This window comes from Haliotis rubra, unplaced genomic scaffold (genome assembly GCF_003918875.1).
Source record: "Haliotis rubra isolate DU_JTF1 unplaced genomic scaffold, ASM391887v1 Scf45, whole genome shotgun sequence".
NCBI classification, from domain to species: domain Eukaryota; kingdom Metazoa; phylum Mollusca; class Gastropoda; order Lepetellida; family Haliotidae; genus Haliotis; species Haliotis rubra.
The window spans coordinates 2,093,338-2,116,608 of record NW_025767135.1 but is presented as its reverse complement, the minus strand read 5'-3'; the positions used below and the strand labels follow the sequence as shown (position 1 = coordinate 2,116,608).

The 23,271-nt window shown below is 36.1% G+C and overlaps 1 protein-coding gene across 1 annotated transcript in view; it reads right to left on the bottom strand.

Annotated features, from left to right (window-relative positions):
- LOC124289859 (spectrin beta chain-like) overlaps window positions 1–23,004 on the bottom strand; it is a 57,054-nt gene extending 34,050 nt beyond the window's left edge. Inside the window, 5 exon segments of the mRNA XM_046726537.1 lie at window positions 3,024–3,196; window positions 4,178–4,351; window positions 4,803–4,954; window positions 10,785–10,933; window positions 22,845–23,004. Coding sequence (XP_046582493.1) covers window positions 3,024–3,196; window positions 4,178–4,351; window positions 4,803–4,954; window positions 10,785–10,905 — 620 coding nt within the window. The 5' untranslated portion in view covers window positions 10,906–10,933; window positions 22,845–23,004.
- Between the last annotated feature and the right edge of the window lie 267 nt (window positions 23,005–23,271).

Here is a 23,271-nt window from a genome sequence, read left to right as displayed (position 1 = left end):
CTTCATTAGTTCTTAATTTTAAAATACATCATATCCTATCACAAGACACTGATTTTGGCTATTTTATGGCATTTCACTTCATCTCAACCTAACACTTCTTTTCCTTGGCAGCATTAGACTGTGGGAAGACCTGACCCATTATTTACTCATACCTTTCTCAGCACCAGCTGCACTAGATGTGCTAAAGCCAGGAATCTCTGTAATCTTGTAACTATGGCAACCAAGTAAATCAACCTCCAGCCATCACTCATGGCTGACATTATTTGCATTATTTGATTTGGGTAAGTTCTCCATCAAACATCTCAGACACAATCTCCAGGGTTCAATTATCTTTATCAGCTGACACCAATCAATAAGGAACATATGTCAGCTTTTTGTTTGCTTGTTGATGTCACCTGACTGCATGGGTTTGACTTCCTATCCGAGAACAAGGTGCCTACACTGTGCATGCCCTAGCAAAGGGAACCACATAAAATAGAATTAAGTTTCAGTAATTTGTCACTAGTGACCCTGGCAACACAGCAAAATCAATTGGTATATTCGTCCTTGTAGACTTCTGTTTAGAAAAACTTGCAAGTGACATCATAGCTATTTTTAGTGGTATCCAGAGAGCATATCACTTTCATTTGGAAAGCCATTCAAGTGAGGTTTTGTTACATAATTGCTCAACATTTGATAAAAAATAGAAACTATCTCATATTGTTTTAACAATTTTATTTTTATTATTCGCCAAAATGTTTTAGTTTACCTTTGTAATATCATAATAAGATCACACAATTTTGCTTGTCATAAAGAAAGGACACTGACATACAATTAACCACTATTTAGTTATCATCTACTGGTACTTGCATTATAATGTAAATCTCTTCATGAAAACTATCAGTAATGACACCATAACAATCACCTTGATACTAGAAAATAACTGAGTGAGTGATTGAGTATGTTTTTACGCAGCTTTTAGCAATATTCCAGCAATATCACAGTGGGACACACCAGATATGGGCTTCACACATTGTACCCATGTGGGGAATTGAACCCGGGTCTTCAGAGTGACGAGCGGACGCTTTAATCATTAGGCTACCCCGTCACCCTAGAAAATAACTAATGACATACCATGTCAAAGTTAGTTTCATACAGAAAAGAAAAAATAATGAGAAGTACACAGAACCAATCTTCTATTCAGTAAACATTAGAAGTCAGTGTGAGTAAATACATGTTGTCTAATATTTCTCTTTATCTGAATATATTTTGAAACTTCTGTGTACTAGGAAATTTCTGTAAGAGAAAAGTTGCCGAGGTAGCACATGAAGGAGTTGGCACACTGCCACCAACACAGTTCTCAAAACGTTAACACAGGTCTGCAGACTTGTATTTCAGCCAACTTCCCCATGTAGTTCCACCATTTATTTATAAATGTTAGCTCCAACACTAAAAGGACATGTTGAGATGCTTCTTCAGCACTTTATTTCAACAGCCATTATTGCTTCCCCTCATTCAGTAACCCGAAGGCAAAGTTAGGTACTTCAAAGCATTTTCACAGCAGAGGAAAATAGTACCTTACTCTGAGTGCTTAAACATATAACTTCACAGCCTTTGCTAATACTAAACTTGAGCTGGGAAACAAATCAGAAAAGCTAACATCATTATAATAAATGTTGAATCTACCAATTTTGTCATTTCATAAACAGTACGTTTTATCAACAAACTTCCCTTAAACGATAATATTTTCAGCGTAATCATTGGCAAAGAATGCTGGAAGATGCAGAGTCAACAGTCTACCACATTCAATTATCTTTACATGGTCACTGTACCATGAGGCACAGTTTGCTCATATTATCATGATTATATGTTACTGGTTAAGCCTGTCAGGCAACATCATCCACTTCATCAAGGCCGCAAAACTGAGTTTCTCATATTCCACTATTATTATTCGCAGTGACTGATAATTTTGACCACACAAAGAACTCTATTTGGGTCCTGTCTGAACAAGCAGCCAAAGCACTTCCTGAAGTATATTGCAGAGATGGTATAACAATGTGATATTCACATCATTTTTTGTAACAGAGCCAAAGATGTACACATGAGACCTTATACTAAATCTTTCATCATTCTGTGATATAAACTAATAATAGTAATCCTCCACAAGAGTTTGTACTTATCTGACTCTCCTACTTGTTAAAAATGCCACTCAAAGAAGAAATAATAGTAATGTGGTAAACTCATACAAATTAAAGAAGCAATCATATATTGCAGTGCCATTTTTGTTTCTTTTATACAATGTTCTATCACTTCTTTGATGATCGACCGAAAATGAATCACCCTGATAGTTGCCATGGCTTTTAATCATCATGTGGGTGGCAACAAAAGCTTCAACAGGTCTTTTGCTTCAGATCATATTTACTCCATACATTCATTCAAAATCCTATGATGAACAGTTAAGATATTTACTGCAATTCTGAATTATAAATTCCTTTTTCCGATAAGCTTGCTACTATCCGCACAAAACAATGTATAATGTGGGTCTAAATACCTCAGATACAAAGAAGTCTTAATAAAAACACTTTGGAAATATAGAGATAAAAATACTTTTCTAAGTGAGTGAGCCGAGTCTTACGCCGCACTCAGCAATATTCCAGCTATATGGCAGCAGTCTGTAAATAATCAAGTCTGGACCAGACAATCCAGTGATCAACAGCATGAGCATCGATCTGTGCAATTGGGAACCAATGACATGTGTCAACCAAGTCAGCAAGCCTGACCCCCCGATCCCGTTGGTCGCCTCTAAGCATGGGTTACTGAAGATCAATATTCTAACTGGGACCTTCACGGGTATACTTTTCTAAGCAGGATCAAGTTTAAAATTCAAGAAATATTACAAAATATAATTCTAATTTTTTCACCTCATAAATAAATCCAGCCTACAATTTACAAAGTTTACAGAAAACTGCAGTGCAAAAAACACAAAAAGTGGATTGTTTATCCAGACAAATAATAGCAATAAATAACACTGCCATTCAACTTACCTGTGTTTGTGAATAATGGCATTGAAGGCAAGGCCATCTTTCCAACTGGTTGTGAAGTTGCGGACATTGACGTTAGGGTATCCAGCGGTCTTCATTTGGCACCATAAAAGTAGGGCATCTTTAGCAGACTTGGTTTCACTGTTGTCAGTCTCCTCTATTGTGATATCTTGGATCTGTGGAACAACATATACACCATTATAAACCAAACATCAATAAGCATAATTCATCACTAATTTCCATTCCTGCAAAATTATGATCTAAAACAAAACAATGCACCATGATTTCTTTTCACAATCAGTCCACAACACATGCTTGATATATGGAATGACAAATGAAAACAGAACTCTTCTCAGAGGTCCAGCTGGCCCAGAGTAAAAGTTATATTTGACCAATATCTACTGCAAACCCTTATTAATACATGATCAGAAACAAACATTTGCCAACAAAGATCCTTGAAACACACTTTGTGAAACAAACCCATTGGGCCAGCAGGAACTATTTACGTAACAATGCTTCAGCTAGATCTATATGATGAGTTATCGTTGGACACGATATCTCATTTGTAAAATGTCATTTTGTCAATGAATGAATACATAATCCTGCTCACTTATCTCCTTACAAAATTCCAGACAATCCACAATTAATTCAATGGGCAGCATAATTTTAGACAAATTGAAACCTTTGGTCGGAATAGTTAATACACATATAACAAAAAACGATTTACAAAAAGACGATGATGAAATCTTTATTGTAAATGATGACGACATCACATTAACATACATAAAATTTACTGTATGAATATGAAGTAAGTAAATGTTAGTTATGTGAATTAAATTAATTAAAATGTTTTAACACTTCCTGGCACACAGTGAGTGAGTGAGTTTCGTTTTACGCCACTTTTAGCAATATTCCAGCAACATCGAGGCGGGGAGCACCAGAAATGGGCTTTACACATTGTACCCATGTGGGGAATCGAACCCAGGCCTTTGGCGTGACGAGCAAATGCTATAATCAGTGGGCTACCCCACCACCCCTCCAGGCATATAAGTTGATAAGATTTTGAAAAATCTTTGTTTTGATAAGTTGTAATGTAAACATTTACTGAAAAAGATAGAAATGCAGGATAGTTTTCATCTGTAAATGATTAACCTCACCTGGAATCGTAAGATGATGGTCCATATTAAACCCAGGGTAAGTCTGGAGCTGCCATCAACAATATCATGGGCTCCCATATTTTCTAAATGTACACGCTGTTCGTGTAGGAAGGTAAGGGCTTTGTCTACATTTTCCAAACAATGGATTCTCATCTTGCCTTTTGTAGGTCGAGGCTGCAATAGAAAAGATATCATTATGTCACAGCAACATTAACACATTAAGACAGTGTAATAATTTAGGTGGGGGATGGGGTTGTTTTCTGCTTTGCCCCAAATATATAACTCTTAACACTAGGGTAATAACAAGACCTTCAACTTTCATTTTGAATTAAGAACACACTGAGAAATCAGACATCTTAAATAGATATGTAATCAATTTTACCACCTGTCATGTTAATCTATGTATCTCCACTATGCACCCATTACCACTGTTAGGTTCGATGATTGGATTTGTAGACTCCCCACTACAGTATCTGAACCTAAGGATCCCTTTCATCTTTCCTTTACAACCGTAAACCATGAAAAGAGTCCTCTTGAATGTCATGTTAAAGTTTGAAAACTGATTGACTGATAATTTCATTGATGAGCAGCACAATATAATTTGCTAAAACAAATGAAAACTTACCAGTCTTTCTCCAGACAGGACCTCCAAGAGCTTCATCAACATCTTGCCATCTCTGAGATCCACATATAAATCGCTGATGCGATTTCCTGTCCTCACCAAATGAGAATTTACCCATTTTTGGAAAGTTTTCTTCTGTACTAGTTCTCTTTCATCTGAAATGGTATTGAATAAATAACATATGAATACAAAACACTTCATTTGAAGGTTTGTAATGCATACACCATTATGCATAAAATTAACTTTCTAGTACAAAATGACATGTTATGACTATGGGTTTTGTGGATATAGATTACTTATTTTGATTACATTATGACCAGTTTAGGGATGTTTCTGTAGATATATATTCTCTACACAGTAAGTGCTTGCAAAACAACAAAATATGCACAATTGTTTTTTCAGACATCAAGATTGACACAGTCATAAATTCACACACAGTTTATACTGACAGAGATTTCATACAGAAACTAAATTCTTTGCATCAGTTACTATTTAACATATTAAACTGAAATACTTGTAGATGCAGATATCTAAACTTGTTTTTGGGTGCTCTGTATTTGAAATTGTGCTGATGAAATTTCTTATAAGAAATCTATTTACTACATTCTCGTGTTCCCACATGGCACAACATTATCAATCATTCATTCACAGAACAAGATGATTTAATCATTCCAATCTAAACAGCTACCAAAGAATGGAACTGTCGTCCATAAATGAGATCATCGTAAAGGCGGTAACCTGGATCCATCAGGCCATCATTTATTCAACAGTATTCAGTTTATCAATGAGGTCATCAACCTAACTGATATCACTAGCAGTACTCAAACTCAAATACTGTGTGGTTATTGAAGTTACTTTTATAATTAGTTTCAATTTTCTTTCGTGAATAGGAATTCACATTCAGTCTGTGTTTTTCACAAGCAAAAAGATATGAAGGCAATCTCCCTCGACATGAAATGGATTATCATGCCACAGCATGCCATCCCATCAGGCACTGGGAACAGGCGTAATCTCACTTCATATTCAGCAGTAACTTGACCTCACTTTAAATCTCGCACAGAAAATCAATATACAATTTGTCAGTGTTGTGTCAGTGGCGCTGCGACCCAGCTACATTGGATATGGTTCTAATGCAACACCTTCTGATGAAACCCATAAAACAGAAACTAAGCTTTCTGGTTAAATTCTTGTTGATAAAATTACCTTGGATTACACTTTTCAATCTTGTGATTCTGGATTGCTAAATACCACACTGCATACAGGACCAAAATAACATTAAAATACCTGCAATAACATTTACAACAAAAATTAATTCTAAGAATATGAATCTGCAGAGCTATTGTTAGTAACCCACTTTCCATATTAAGATGAGACAAAATTCTGACACATAAGTTACAATGTTAAGACGTGTTTGAGATGAAATTTAGCTGAAGCTATTTTCACCTGGGCATTATACTGCATATTCTCATATTCCAGCAACAGCTATCTTGTGTGAACTCGACACAACTTGTTAACTGAACACTGATACATCTCGTGATAGTGTCTGACCTTCCTGCCTTTTATAAGGTTACAGAACTATTCATTTTATAGCTTGAATGTTCAATCTGCCCTTTTCATGATATACTTTAGATAACATGTTCAACGAGCCCCTTTCTAAAAAGGTCACTTTCTCTCATTTTGGGATCAGTTTTATGAGAAAAAGTATATAATTCATGTTTAAAATGCTTCCGGAACTACTTTACCTGCCAACTGCTTAATTTTTCCTTGAATGAATCTATCCGTAGTTTTTGGAGAATTTCTGAGGTATTCCATATTGCTATTGAACATTAGTAATCCATTTAGAAAGCACAGGATGTAAGAATCCCAAACCGCCTGCCTGTCGACTCTCAGATATGAGCCGTTACACAATCTCTAGTGGGTACAAACTCCTTCATCTGATAAAACTACCCATGACACTACATGTTGCTTGGTGTCCATCAATCATGTTAACTTGCTGTTTACGTCTGACACCTTCACATGTAAACTATCAAAAGTATTGATTTTGCCACAAGTTTAAATAAATGCAAGGGGGTGGTGCTGTTCAAACAGTCAAGGGGGATACAAACTTCCGGTCTCACCAAAATAATTGGGACACTTCCTCTCAGATGACTGAGCTAAAACCAGTTGAAATAGGATGACATTTGGCAGTATTACAATGCAACCGGAGGCTTTAGTGATTCACTGTATTACACTCTATTTTCAGTTGATATACAATCACTTTCATTTCCCATGTCAGTTTGACCTTTTAGATAAGGTTCATCTAGATCCTGTTAATCGTCTAATCATTTGCCTAGGATTTAGACATCTCTAACAGGGTCAGGATATAGCTTTCCTTATGTGAGAAGATAAAAATATGTTTTTAATATCTACAGTTGACGCATGAAATGACAATTTTCCAACTGTAATTTTAAAACTAATTAGTCGAAATGTTTCCTGTTTATAAATGCAGCACTAAAACAATGAGTTTCTGGTACAAAAATATATTGATATTAAAGGAAATGGCCTTTTCCACAAAATGGCACATAGCTGTTTGATGTTCATCACAATATCATTTCAGTGACAAAGGTCATGTAATGTATTGACCTCATAAGGAACTTAATTTCAGATGTAGATTGCCTTTCAAAATACATGAGGTTAAATAACACTTGAAATCAAATGTGTTAATGCTGCAATTACATGGACTTCAAATTCAGGAATGAACAGTTAGCTTTTTAGCCAAAATATTAGGAAAAATTCCTATTGGTCAACAAGACCGTCAACAAGATTGTTTGAGTCTGTAAACAAGGATAGGGACACTCAAATAAACTGTTGATTTAGCCTGTCTAGAATACTCCTGCCATTAACCATTGTGACAAAACAACTGAATTTGAAAATCAAATATAAACATTCATCAAAGTTAGTAGTTTTCATGAATTAAATGGAATAGATTTCAGCAACTGAAGTACTTGTATGAGCGCAATAAATCACTTACAATACTGAAATAATGGTAAGTACATACTTTCTTATACTTTTTGGCCAATTTGGAATTCAAATCAAGTTTAACCTTTCACACATGCATTTTCCCTGATGGTGTTACACATGTTTCTGATCTTTAAGTATTTTTCACAAGCAGCAAATGCAAGTGTGATAGTCTGGAAATTTAATCATCCTAACCCTCATATTAATAGAAAAGCACAACAGCTTGTGGCTAATACAGATTGTTTTGATACCATCAACTTCACATTCCTAACAAATGACTATAACAATAGGACAGGTCCGCCCATCCATGTGACCCGCAACCTGAGACCCTGAGAAGACAGCAGGGAACAATAGAACTGATGCATAAGGGAGGCTGGACATTTTGGAGTTTGTAGTGCCCATTGCTGAGGGCTGTAAAACAGAGTCTCATACAGGGACATGTTCATAAATGCATCTCCCGTATTGACATTCTCCCCGCTCAACAGGAGAGAGTACAGTGCGGCAGGTCTGGGGATGAGTCACCCAATTGTAATCCATAGCTCCCTGTTATAGTCTGTTTCTTGTACCAGCCCACAGGTAGACAGATGAGACATGCATGCCAGGTCACTGATGATAACCCAGACACATAGCAAAGAAAAATAGTTTGAATGTTGAAAATGCTTTTCTACTATTCAAATAGTCTTATATTTTCTGTATTAGATCTGTGTTTCAAAGTGGTAATTTGATGGATATTTATCAAATATATAAAAATGTCTGCAGTCCTGTCTATACAGCAAAAGCAAGTTCAAGTTGCAATCAAGACTGAATAATTTTCAGCAACTGTAAAATTTGAAATTGTCACTTACGGGAGATTGTGGAAGCACATTCAAAAGTGAGCGAACTACTAATTCACCAACACAAACTGCTGATGAATACCAAATTAACGCTGACATCACAAACCTTGGCAGCCAAGCATACATACACTTACGAAAACAAAAATCATATTTGAACCATAAAATTTCCTCAAAATATAATCGTCAGCTTAGCTTAGTTGTACATAAAATCAATAATGTCAGTCACACACAGTGCAGCAACAGGCTTGATGAAAATCAATTATTAAAAACCCATCTCCAAGTGAAGCTGGTAAGCAGAGCTTTATAGAAGTCGAACATTAACCAGGATCAATATACACCACCATGCATTCATCATTGTTGTACAAATCAGTATGACCAAAGTAAGCACTCTATCAAATCAATACATGTTAAATTGTACTAATTACCTAAACCCAGTTTTGCATATAAAGTTTTCTGTTACTGAAAACTAGTTACCTTTACATGTGTTACCAGCATGATCAGTGTATTAGTAAATTTATGCCAATTATCTGGGAAAGAAACCTTTCGAAATTTCCCACTAGACCACAGGACCAGTGAGTGGACAATAATTAGTGGTCCTGTCTGTACTTCACTGGTCCAATCACTGGTCCAAAATAACATTCGTAGATTTACTTAACTATCAATACAAAATTCACTGGCCACCAGGACCACTGCAAACGTATCATTTAGTGGTCCTGATGAATTTTACAAGCCAGGACCACAGCACCAGCACAAATTTTGCATACTGATTATACGTAGTTTAGTTCTTGTACCTAAAGACCCAGGTTGAAAAAATACTCAGTTGATAAACAATGCTTGCAAAAGTCATTTCAAATAGACAGCAAGGGCTAACTAAAATATATCAATCCTGTTTGTGCAAGAAGCCATGTAGGTTATTCTCATCACTCAGAATAAGCTACGAGTTTAGAGTTTCTGAGAGCCAGTTGCTCCCTTGTATCACATGCTGCTTTGCTATTGTATATGAGGAGCAGTATTTTCCTGGGTTTCAGTGATAGATAAATATAAGGTGAAAAGCCCAGATCAGCAGGATTCTGGGCCCAAACACTGTTGTTATTCACCTCTGTCAAGGACTCAGCTTGAATAGAGATTGTATCCACATATCACATTTCCAAGATCGCTTGGGTAGCAGAAAGCTCACTTCTATTGCCTAAACCTGTTTTACTTATACCAAATCTAACAGAGATCAGGTGGACTTTTGAGGATCATTTGTTATGCTGATTTATTGAGATTATGGGTACACCTAATTTTAACCTTAGGATTTCTATTTAAAATTTCTACAAAGTCTATAGATAAACTAGCTAAATATGCAATAACATTTTTTAATGACATTAAATGTCACAGCAACTTTCACAACATTTCTAGAAGAAGTAAAATCCTTTTCCGACTGACAGTCCTTGCATAAAACCTCCCTTCCAATCTGACATTCACAGCAAGTATGGTCAATGTGAGCCAAAGCTGCAACTATCCACATGATCCAGTCTACAGACGTAACGATTATCAATGTCCCGAGTCTGCCGTTGGTGGCTATTAATATTCAATACATATTATTCAGTACATTATTGATCAGGGCACTTAATACCAGAGCTGGACAGAACATTGCTGCATAGCTGAGTTTCATCTATTTTCTCTTTCGCGGGAATTAGAGCAAGGTAGAGCAAGGTAGAGCTGTGCTGATTTAAATCCCTGGATCCAGACTACTGAGCTCCACAAAAACATTGCATGCAATTAACTTTCTAGACAAATCCTACTGACCTCATACTGATCATAATACAGTTCACGAGCATGTCAATTAAACACCGAGACACCCCTACATATCAAACCAAAAGATAAATAAACACCTCTATCTTTAAACTATCGTTTGTTTTAGAATGATTTTATGCTGCTATTAGCAAGAAGAGAAAACACTTCATTCACTTGGCTACTCAATAGCCACAGCAGTTTAGTAATACCATGTAATTGTTTTGACATGAGGGCTACATGCAAAACAAAACTAACATGTTTATGTGAATCTTTCCTGAAGAGCACATATCTGATCATCAGTGTCTTCTTTAGATACTATGTCATACAAGAAAGACCTGCTCAGTAGACATCACGATTCAAAGCCATCATTCCTTACCTGCAAGAGCCTTGATTCTGGATCTTTCAAAAAGGCGGGAGGAGTTGTTACCGGCGTCAAAATCATCATCCATTGGTTCCCAGCGAACCACATTGTTCGCCATCTGTTCAATTTCCGTCATGATTGCTGTTTACCCTGCCACCGTGATCCTGAAAGACAATAGTCCATATTTTAAATACCTATACAAAAGTGCACATTCTTCAGCTTAGACCAAAGACATTACGACTTATACTGTAGCATTCAAATTAATGCCATTGCATCCACAATTGGAAATATACTTCCGAATTGGCACATAAATATTCATCCCACACATACCATAGCATTATGCATGCAAATCTTTAAGACTAAGTGGCAAATTGGCAATGTATATTCACACTGAAATGCCAACAGTTGTCATCTGTCCGATTGTATTAATTTTTTTGTCCCACAGTAGTAAGACTGTTGTCTCAATATTAATTGTAAGTAGGTGAAATGTTCCTCTCAGGGGAGACTAACAATCAGTCTAATTAACAGAAACAACTCTCATTTTGAGTGGTATAGCATGGATTCATTACTGTAAACAAACAGTAACATAACTTGCTAAGGATATTATCTGTGGTATACCTACAGGATACGAACAATATTATTTGATGGAAATCCAAAGAAATATGGGAACAGCAATGGCCTACATTTCCCTACCTCATTCTTAGTAAGCTAGGAAACTGATGTATCAAGAATATACAATTTTAAGGGCATTAGCTTATCACTCTTAAAGATATCTGCAAAATCTGAATAGACCCTCCTTGACATTGTGCATCCAGACTGATCAACATTTATGATAACAGAAAGAAGTGAAGCTGAAAAACTGTTTTGAATTCATCTTTCCTGACCCACCTCTGATGCTTTGATGCTGCTATTCTCAACATCTCCTTCATCAGTGGCATAGGTGCTAACACTGATAGATTAACAGTCAGAGCTTGACCTTGTTCCGACACACTTAACAAGCTGAATGAGACATTTATACTCTGTTGGCCTTGTTCAAGTAGGGCATTACAATGTAATTATTTCAATAAATGCTGGCAAGTCATTTTTAATAGACAAATGAGTCTAGTCATGAATCTGAAGCTGAAGATATTGATTGAAGACAAACTGTTCTCAAACGATCATAAAAGTTAAGAAATATTATTCAAATATCTTAACATTTACACTTAAATGGCTGTGTCATACAGAAAATTATACTTGCATGAGAAGTGATTCTCTGTCATGTTTGATGCTAGGTGAGTTGGTAATATGGCTGTATGTACTTGGGCAATCATAATATACACTAATTTGAAAAATAGTCTAAAATTATATAGCATGGATTCCAAGACTATTCAAAACTGTTCATCTGAATCATGTGTCATCCTCATACATATGTACTTCAGCTGCAAGCCACTGAGGCGTGTGTGGCTGCCATGTTATAGTAAGCATATATCCTTAAAGTAAGCGACATGACCAGCAATGTGGAGGCTGTTGGAATGCGCTGCTCAGCATTTCAGATAAGACAAGCTTGGATGCTTCACATTCCCCATCTACTCTACACTCATCTTTCCTCTTCACATGCATGTGGAAACTTCTGCATCACATGGAGGAAATAATCTCATGCAACCAGCTTTTATCTGTTTTACAAAGGATGGTGATATTTAAGAGATCCTAGAAATCTAAAGACAGGCACAAATTATTTCAGAAATATGAAGGTATTTCAACATACAATACTTCAGCTTTGTAGCTGAAACATCCCATCTATCCTTACAAGATTTTAAAACCAAGACTCTGATATAAAAATAAATCAAACTAAAAAATGTATAATCCTGCTCATTATTAACACATATTCATACATAATGCAAGCTAAAAACCATCAGAAATTTCAAATGCCTATACATAAACTCAAGATACAAGGAAAGGGAAAGGTCAAAGAAAGGTAAGAATTTCAAACAGCAAAAACATTATTTACATGCAATAGGCATCCTTAATGAATTTTTCAATGAGTTATACTACACAAATTGAAATCTTAAAGAGTCACACAACAGTTATGAATAACAGTAATAACATTCATTTTCTTCAAACGATCAATAGTGTGCCACCTCATACACCTTTCCTTTGACAACATTTTACCTCTACCTATGTGTCATACCTTAAGCATTAGTCACAACAGACTTTGAAGTAACTAGCAATACAACTGTGTGATAATGACATTCCTGACTTGTGAGACCTTGTACCATGTACATCTGTTGCCATATTTTCTCATATCAATCATTATTTTTGTCATGTTAGTTGTAAGCAGCATAGATGTCAACACTATCCTACTACTTAATCATTCAATACTACAATAAACTAATGACATATGACATGCACAATAAGATGCAATAAGATAAAACTAATCCAAGAAAACCAAAACAATTCTGTAATGTACACACGAAAGATCAGGCAATGTACTTTACATGCTAATATTATATCACATTCAGTTAACAGTTTGAAATGTCAAGCTGAACAGCCACTAAACAAGCTAAAGATTGCCCTAGTCAGCCTCAATATTTGATTATTAGAATGTATCTAGTATAAATGGTTACATGTTGTATGTCAATCAATAAAAATTTCCACCAGGCAAACATAGTTTTATACTTGGCTTCTAACCTTCATAAATTGGTATATACATTAACACAGATATATATATTCTTCTCCACTGATCTTCAGCAAATATCCTCTCTTTTGTGTTTACTTAATTTACAACCACAGATCAAAGACTGCCTAACACAATTTACACAGTAATGGCAATGACAACCAAGATGTTTTAAGTAACAAATTGTACAGTGTTTTCTTAATTCAAAAGAATAATCAACAACTTTCAATAATAACAAGGCATACAGATGAAGTACATCCTAAAATACCTACTTCAGCACAAAACTGTAAAACCAAGTCATCCTTAAAATGGGACCTCAAGTACACAAGCCTTCTGACAACTTTGTGAAACAAACCATGACAATTCCAATGCCTCCAAGGGCAAGAACACAGATTACAGAAGAGCAATTACCCTGCATTAAGAAGAAGTACAGGGGTGACAACCCAGTAAACTATGCTTCAAAAGGCAAGCAATGTTGTTGCAAGTCAATAAATCTTGTCCTATTTACATGTTACTCTACAACCAACAAGGCTGGCTGGCCACAAATAAGATGGCACCCTTGACAGATATACTGCAAAATAAATGTTTCAGTTGAATGGTAACACTTGGGCCGCCCATGTTGTTACTAACTCCTTAATTTGTCTGCTCTTACAGACCTGCTGTAATCCTTGATCAAAGGCCATTGGTAGTAGTAAGCAGTGAAAAGGTGGGCTTATATATACCTACTACCTTATGAACTGGTATTGGTCAGTGGAAATACCAAACCATGATGCAAGACTAGTTTAACTGCATAGTTTGTTTAATGCCGTACACAGTAATAATCCGGCTATATGACGGTGACCTGCAAAGATGGTATCAAGGCCAGAAAATCCAGTTATTGACATCATTTACATCAATCGACACAATTGAAACAGTTTGTCCACCTCAAAGGTACTTCATGTGTCAATATAAATACATGTCACTTAGATGAATTTCTTTGTAATGTTCAAATCTCATGCACACAGTATATAATTTTTAGGCAAAAAGCCAAGCTTAGTCTTAATGAAAATGATACAAAGTCAAATAGATTGCCCCAATAATTGAATGATTGAGGTCAATACAATTACACTAATTAATCAAGCAAATTACCCTTCTCGCAGATTAATCAAGATACTTGCCAATACTGTTGCCTTACTGCAATTAACTAAGCAATTGTGATGTATCTAGTGCCATAAAGACAATGATTGCTAAAAATTGTAAGGAATTGACATATGAACTTCTTTTAATAAGTTTATTGAATGATTTGACAGGTGACTTACATTTCATAAATAGGAAACACCCAAAACCAAATTTTCAAAATGTTGTGCAAACATTTGTTTCTTTAAAACCTAAACTTAAGCAAGGTATTTCAGACAGAACAATTTTTCAATTTTCCTACATAGCAACCATTTTGGAATAATCTAAAATGTTACAAAATGTACTTTAAAATGATTTTATACACTTAATGCTACTAATGGCAAATCCACCATAAAGACATAGGCCTTGTACTACACTTTGGGACTGCACTTGTGACTTCTGTGTAAATAGGACTCTTCAGACACTGCTTCCAAACATGTAATTAAAAAAATATGTCCTGACAATAATGGAATGTTTAGAAAAAACACTTTCAAATTGGGAATTCCAAATTGGTACATAACCGAAACATGTATAATCACATTAAAGACAAAATAAAAATTCTCGTCCTATTATCCTTGTTTCAGCATGTCAACAAATCCCAATTTTTCAACCAAAGCAACAGTCTGCAACCGAAGCCACTATTTCCAAGACAGAGTAATAAAATTTTGTTCAGTCTCAAAAGCTAAGAGTAGTCAGTATACTAAACATAAATATGTTGAAAACGATAGTAAACGCTAAGTTCAGAGTAGCAAAATCCAATATTTTCTGCAAATGGTATAGTAACACTTTCCAGCCCATTGTGAAAGCAAACAATATCTACAACAGCATCCAATAAACAATAAAACTCTGTATAAAAACTTCATGAAATATCACATACATCCTATGTCCAAATTCAAGAGTTAGTAGCAATCTTTCAGTTTGAGACTGACTATATGACGTGTAGGAAGTTCGCTGTTCTTTCACCAGCTGCCACTGTATGAGAAGCTATTTCTGTAGCTACAACTCAAATTGACCAGCCCAACATCGCCTACACCAAGGATCAATAAATGGATTTGTCATGAAATAGCCTTGCAACTCACTCTTTACTGGGGCACTGAAGCCATCTTGCTGCAGTGACTGACCAGTGACTCAATCCATTCCTTAATATCCTCGCCACCTTGGGACTCGCATTGCCACTGTTTGCCTTCTGCTCAGGACAAGAGCCAAAGGAACTTTGAGTAAATTCTTCTAATATTTTCGGCAGATGTTGCTATGACAACAGAAACAAAGCCGGCTGATAGACTATCTGTGTACATCTTCCCAGCCCAGATTGTTGGTAGTAAGTAGAGCCATATGCCAGGCTTCTGCCAGTGGGACTACATTTCACACAGGAGTGGAAATTATCATACAGTCATGTTATCTTACCACATGCTGATTCAGAACAGTTGGCACTGTCCAGCTGGACTGAGAACATTATGCAAAATGGGGCAAGCTATTTCATTCATGCAAAGAATGGAATACTTCTTCATCATGTAATTAGTAAGTCAGATCACATGTAATCTGTACCACATGGGAATGAGGGCACCATTTCATGTCAAATTTGCATGACAAGGCACAACTCCATAACATTGTAATGATGCAGTAACAAGTGCAATTTTGTATCTTGGAACAAGAAGTTACCAGTTCAAAACAGCGATTTACAAAGCTGCATCAGGTGACAAACACAGATGCAAGATTCATGTTACTGATTGCCGTACATATGGCAGAGTTTTGTTACTAATGAATGTTACTTGCACCAGACACCCTGACCTGATAGTACTTTTAATTACTTAAACTAATAACAATATCTGGGTGTAAAACATCAGTTACTGTGTCTTTTATCCATATCACCTTTCGTATTCAATGAACACTGACAAGTACATGACATAAAGCTTCCAAAAAACTTCATGATGATGTTGGAGGACCTGTATAGCAATGATTTTGTAGTACTGTAATTTCTTGGGTATAGTACAAGCCTTTCTTCCAGAAACAGGGCTCCAGATAAATTTTCAACATCAGGAGCCCATACCCCTTACTTTTTCAAAGCAGGAGTACTGGAAAACCATAAGAGTACATTTAGAGTACTTTAATGGAATTTAATGGAATACCAGTAATCTTGTGTTTCGTTTCATAGATGCATAACAACATTGCTACTCTTGTGTAAACAGGTCAGTAAACAATAAAACAATACTTTTTCAGATAAATACATCTGTAAATGATTGTAAGACTGTACACCATTGCTGTAGTGCGTTATCTGCTATGTTTTCTAAATTATTTCCTACCGTATCGTGCATATTTTATATCCATACGCGGATACAGTCCTTACCTGGAGCCCTGAGAAAGATACCATTGTGTTAAATTGGTAGAACATATTACATTACAATGAGCTGTTTTCTCACGATGCATAATACAGTGATCTTTACTTTTACAAATGTGGTATTTGCTGATTCTTAGACCCCCTTTATGCCTTTAATACTTGTGTTAGTAAACACTTCATTATTTATGTCAAAACGGTATGTGGTCATGGCTTTACAATTTAATGTTTCCATTAGCGGTAATGATTTTCCCACACAAGCAAAGCTACAGTGTTGACACACGTATTCAAAGAATGGAGAGAAAATCTTAAAAAAACATGCCTTTATCCAGGAACCAGAAAAGTACAGAAGCAACTGAACCTTTGACGTGGATTTACCTTGCTCTATATACCTGCTAATGCTGACAACTCTTTAGGGAACCATGACCACGTTAGTGATATCAAAAGGTTCCTAGCATGACCTATGTGCAACAAAAATAAAACACAAAGTAGATGTGATGTATTATTCTTATGATCAACTTCTGTCCAATGTCACATAACAACTGAACTAAATAGGGGTTTGAAAAATCTTTTTTTTAAATTTACTAAGAAGTGGTTATTAAATCTCTGCAGTAATAGACAGGAAAGGCACTTGTGCTTCATCCTCAATTACTAAAGTTGCAGTTAATAGCATCCTGTGCAATTGGGAGCAGACACTCAGGCTTACGCCTATCTTCCTTCCTCACAATCATATCATGACAATTAACAATTACTATACACAATCCCACTCATGTAACTACTGTCTGGATTACCATTACCTACAAAAATAGTTAAACAGATTCATAATACAGCCATTTGATGAGTGGATATGGTTTCCAGGTGAATGTAAGAAGTCAGCATTGTATGACAATCTGCCAACTATTTTTGCCATTAGTTCCAAATAGCTTCAGGAATCCAGGACTCTTGACTACCTGGCCTCAAACATCTGCTGACTATGCTACTTTAAGCAAACAGATAAACGAGTTATTTGTGGATTATGGCAGTTTACTGCAATACTTCTGACACATCATGACAGTGAAGTTATGTGACACAAATCCACACACTGCATGTTGTAAGAGCTGGCCACAGTGGTGAAACCTATGTCATGGTACACATAAAGTACTGTGTGATGCCTTAGAGTGACGAGTAACTTAGACATTTAGCCACCATATTCAGCTTCGCCACAAGTGTGCAGCCCCAAGACACAATCATACATAAGTCTGACATATTGCTGAATGTGATATTAAACAACAAATCAATCATCAAACATAATAAACCATTCGAAACCGGAACTGTACTACCTGTCATAAATATTCAGGGCTCCAGATAAGGGCCGTATCGGCGTATGTACGGATATAAAATAAGCACGATACGGTAGGAAATAATTTAGAAAACGTAGCAGATACGCACCACAGCAATGGTGTACGGTCTTAGAATCATTTACAGATGTATTTATCTGAAAAGGTCTTGTTTTATTCTTTATTGACCTGTTTACACAAGAGTAGCAATGTTGTGGTGCATATATGAAACGAAACGCAAGATTACTGATATTCCATTAAATTCCATTCAGTACTCTAAGTGTACTCTTATTGTTTTCCAGTACTCCTATATAGAAAACATAAGGAGTACGTACTTCTGATCATGAAAAATTATCTGGGGCCTTGAATATTTAATCAACTGTGGATGGCCACTTTTGGGAAACTGATGGGAAGATGCAGACAATTCTCAGATGACCTCTCCTGACAACTGCTTTCAAAGTAACCAAAACCATCCTTGCTCAAAAGTTACCAGTCTCTGACTGGTCTAGCCAGTAGGCGTACTCCTGATTCAATTAACCTGCATACTACCACATGTAAAGTTTTAGGGTTCAGAGTCAACCGTTTCTAAATACTTCAAACTATAAACATTAAAAAGAAAAGACAAAACACTGTCATGTTTGATCAGGTAAGATGCCAAGGTAACAGACAGCTATATTAATTTAACACTACTTCAAGTTCACAAGAAGTTTCCTTGATGACATTAGGCTGTGTAGGACACCAGATCAATAGGTAGCAGCAGTTGGATGTATTGATTATCTTCCATATAAGGCAAGGCAAGTGAATGCACTGGTGAGCAGGCAGTTCAGTATGTCTACAACAGCTTGCAGCTGTCAACTGTAGACACTCTAGCTACAGGGGCGCAGTTTACAAGGCAATCTTTGGCCTATGATATCACCACAACGCCCATACTCATAATGACTTTTAGTAGTTGTTGTACTAACTTGTAGCAATAGGTACACCTTGTTGAAACTAATATGGAAACAACCATTGACATCATGGAATGACAACGTACATATTCCTCCAACATGAACATAGATATTTAACACAATTATTACAAATAAAATGGCTAAGGAGACTTTAGTGACATACAGATAAACTTTCTTCATGAAAATATATTTCTATTCTTTGAAGACATCAATGCACTTCATGCTATCTCCTCAAATGAAAATTGCAAAATAAGCATATTATTCTAGTTGAAAAGACAATTTTGAAATCACTCCAATTTGAAGATTTGAACAAGATGCCAGGTGTACATCGTCCAGGGTATGCATAAAAACGGGACAGTATTGAATCTGCTCCATTTCCTAACAATCCAAATGCCAGAGTTGTGTAAAAAGCAAACCATAGCTATTTCAAATGTGTAGTATTACAGAAACCCTCAGCTAAATTCACAATGAATTCAAAACACAAAAGTAATAAAAAATACATTTCCTCTGGCACCCTTGACATGTTTGATGAGGTTACACTATTCAAAGCAAGTGCTGGGAAGCTTCTTGCAGACATTTCGATCCAGAATGACTGCTTCTTTCACTGCACTACAGCTAACCCAATAGTGCATGGCTTACTACACAATACACCTCACCATTTCAGTTATGAATCACCTAGTTCAACACAGTTTGAATAGTCTCTTATCAGCCGGCTGACAAGCAAGGTTCACCTTGACTATGCACACCACACTAGTGGAAAATATATAGAATTAGATATTTGATTGAGAGACTCTGTTGCCAAATGAAATCAATAATATCCATATCAGAGATCATATTTCTAATTTTACCAATGGTCAATAGTTATCAATGGTTCAGCTCAAGCCAGTCTGTGTTTGAAGTTTTTATTTCAAATTTACAACAGTAAACCTAGAAAGACATGTTAGGCTAGTAGATTCAAACATTTTAAAATGATATTAAACTACAAAAATGTATAAACATTGATATGTACAAGACACTTATGATAACTATATACAAAAAATCAAATAAGCTACTTCCAGCTTAACTCATTACAATGTAAATAACCCAATTTTCAGGTCACAAGGGTAATTTCCTGTGGAGGCTAGGTTCACGGGAGGCATTACATCCACATTACTTATAAGGTCAAACCTTTCTATACCATTTCTCATGTTTGATCTACTGCAATGACGGTGACTCTTGTTTAAACAGTTTTGTTTTCATGAAGATTGACAAAATGACAATTATTGAGCAAATAGTTTTCCACAAGTGAAGACAACAGCAGGTGAACAAACTTATGATTATATCAGCTTGAAACATGGAACAATATATCACAACTTTATATTTGTGGCATTTGTAAGGCGTTAAAATTTCAAGATAAATGAATACACTATCAATAATCACTTTATGACCAATGATAGTCAAAGTTAAGTTGGAAGCAAAAACCAATCAATCATCAATAAAATGTCACTCGTAACTCGGACACTTAAAGTTGATGCAGTTTTCCAGGGATACTACTAACAGTAGTACACTAGTCAAAAGGTTTAGTCAGTGTACATACTTGTCATGGTAAGAATACACTGAACCTTACTTAGACTACTAGTCCTGTTCATATGTACAGAACTAAAAAAGTTGAAGTAAACAAAACCAGGTAGCTTGACACACTCTCAGATGGCAGTGTGTGCCAAAAACATTTTCATGGTAAACATTCCTTTAATTTTAGTGTCAACAGGTTTAAATTGAAATGGTTCAGTTAAAACAAGTGACAGATGGGAACGCTTTAACTCACACTGTTTTTAAGAAAACAGACATCTTCTTTTTATTATAGAAAGCCTACGTTTTCCAGCAAATCATAACCTGTGCAAACCATTGAAATAAATAGACACATAAGCTTATTACACAGTATTACTTGCACATGAACCTAGAGATTCAGATACTGAAAAGGATCTTGATGAAGAGGAAAGCGTCAAACTCCTGGATTGCAAATGCTAATTATCTGCTTAACATTTACCGGGTATAAGCATGGATCATCAAAGTATCCTTCTTGTTAGTATATTTACATTCCAAGGGCACATCCAATCACTCTGTGAGTGCCCCATGGCACAGGTTAAAAAATCATTTCGATCACTGTATTTACTGAGTATTTATACTTCTCCAACTGTCACCCCACTTCAGTGCCAGTTGGTGCAGTTATATGGAGTGTAATTAGCAAAGCTTACAGACTAAAATAAACTTGACCCAGGCTAAGGACCATAGGCTTATATCTTTGACCGAGATGGTATTAGTGAGGTGAGGTGAAATTGGGTTTAACGTCGTGCTTGAGAATATTTCGCTCATATGACGACGCACATGCGTGTGTATGTGTATGTGCGAAATATTTACAATGTACCATTGCAATCCAGGCAGATGGAACCCCAAGTCATATCACTATCAGTATAGGTTACAAGACAGTTTTAGAATTCATAAACCAGCATCAGACAAGTAGTTTTAGTTGCATACTGATGATCCTTAGCACTATCATACACAAATCAGTGGATATTTTTTGTAATAAAATACTTTAAAGTGAATAACAAACTCATATTTATGTACTGTACTTGGTATAAACTGTGTTGTTAAAAGAAAATTCCATATGACTGTGATATGAATTAGAGTGGCAGCATTTAACAAGTTGTTTAAGACAAGTTGACAACCAAGTTTGTTATTCTAGCAATTTTACACCAAACACTTTGAAACTTTTGAAAAGTATAGTGGATAAAGGGATCCATCAGTGTAAAATCTTCGATCATGTTGACCTGGTCAATGACACTTAAATCGTTTAATATATACATGCTATTTTTTTAAGTATAATTTCATCGCTGATTAACAATGCATCCCGTCATTTTGATGTGACAGCATTGATTTTATTGTATACGATAAGGAAACCATTTAGTATATTTTTCTCATATTCTTCAACGCGCCAGATCAGAATACATGGACTATCCACATCCTCCCAACTGTCACAGCATACGGAAAGGGTCCAATATGACATGACTCAGACAATCAATCCGATGCATTAGTCCAAAAAACATTCTGGTCCTGTGAATCATTCCTAAACACATCTGGTCAGGAGGGGAACTGCCATGCCCAACGCTAAATGTTTGTAATCCCGGGTCAATGGAAATGTTGAGCAGACAAGAGCAGTGCTTCATCCATTAGGAATAAATTATAGCTTGGATGTGTTCAATTTGTGGACCATTCTTGAGGTAATCCACTGCAAAGAGTAACTGTCATCAGTTCAGAGATAACAGCAGCTGACAACTTGAATTACAAATTTGTTTTGAAGGTCATCAGAATTGTATATAAAACTGCTGGGCCGTGAATCCTCGACGGTAAGCTGAGGTAATGGGGGTCCATGGGTATGCGGAAATGAACCTGTTACTCACGTAGTTCTCCAGAAAGTAGGTGTGCATTTGGAAAAAGTAAAACTCATGTTACGCAACGTAAGGTACTCCAACTTCGATCTCACCTGTACATATCGGAAAACACCAATAACACACGGAAAGGCAGTGTCCCATCAATGAAACACCGCCATGTTGAATACATACAGCAGACGGCATCAGGTTGTATTCCGAAATTCTCCAAGATGCATAGGTAGTGATTTGCGTTTCAGATGCTTACCTGATAAATTGGATCGTACGGTTTAAATCAAGGTAATCCCGATTCTTGCAGACAAATCTTCTACTCTCTCTATGCAACCAGGGTAATTTTTAACACCGGCATACGCTGACACTGAAGATTGCGGGAACCCGACGCCAGCCGCTTCACTCACCCGTCTATGTTAATGCGCTCAGTGCTAGCACTACTCTCCAAACAACTAGTTTAAAGTCAACAGGTGCTTGTTTGTACGCGCATCACTGGGATTAAGAAATATGATATCTGTAAATTAGCATAGCATGATTTTATTGCGTATAATTAAAAAAATAAATTAATTATGACATATTCCATTGATTACATTAACAAAATATAGCAATACCCCATACTGAACATTAATATGAATGGTAACAACTGACCAAATAGCAAATGAAAACTTTAAAACGAGGGCAGA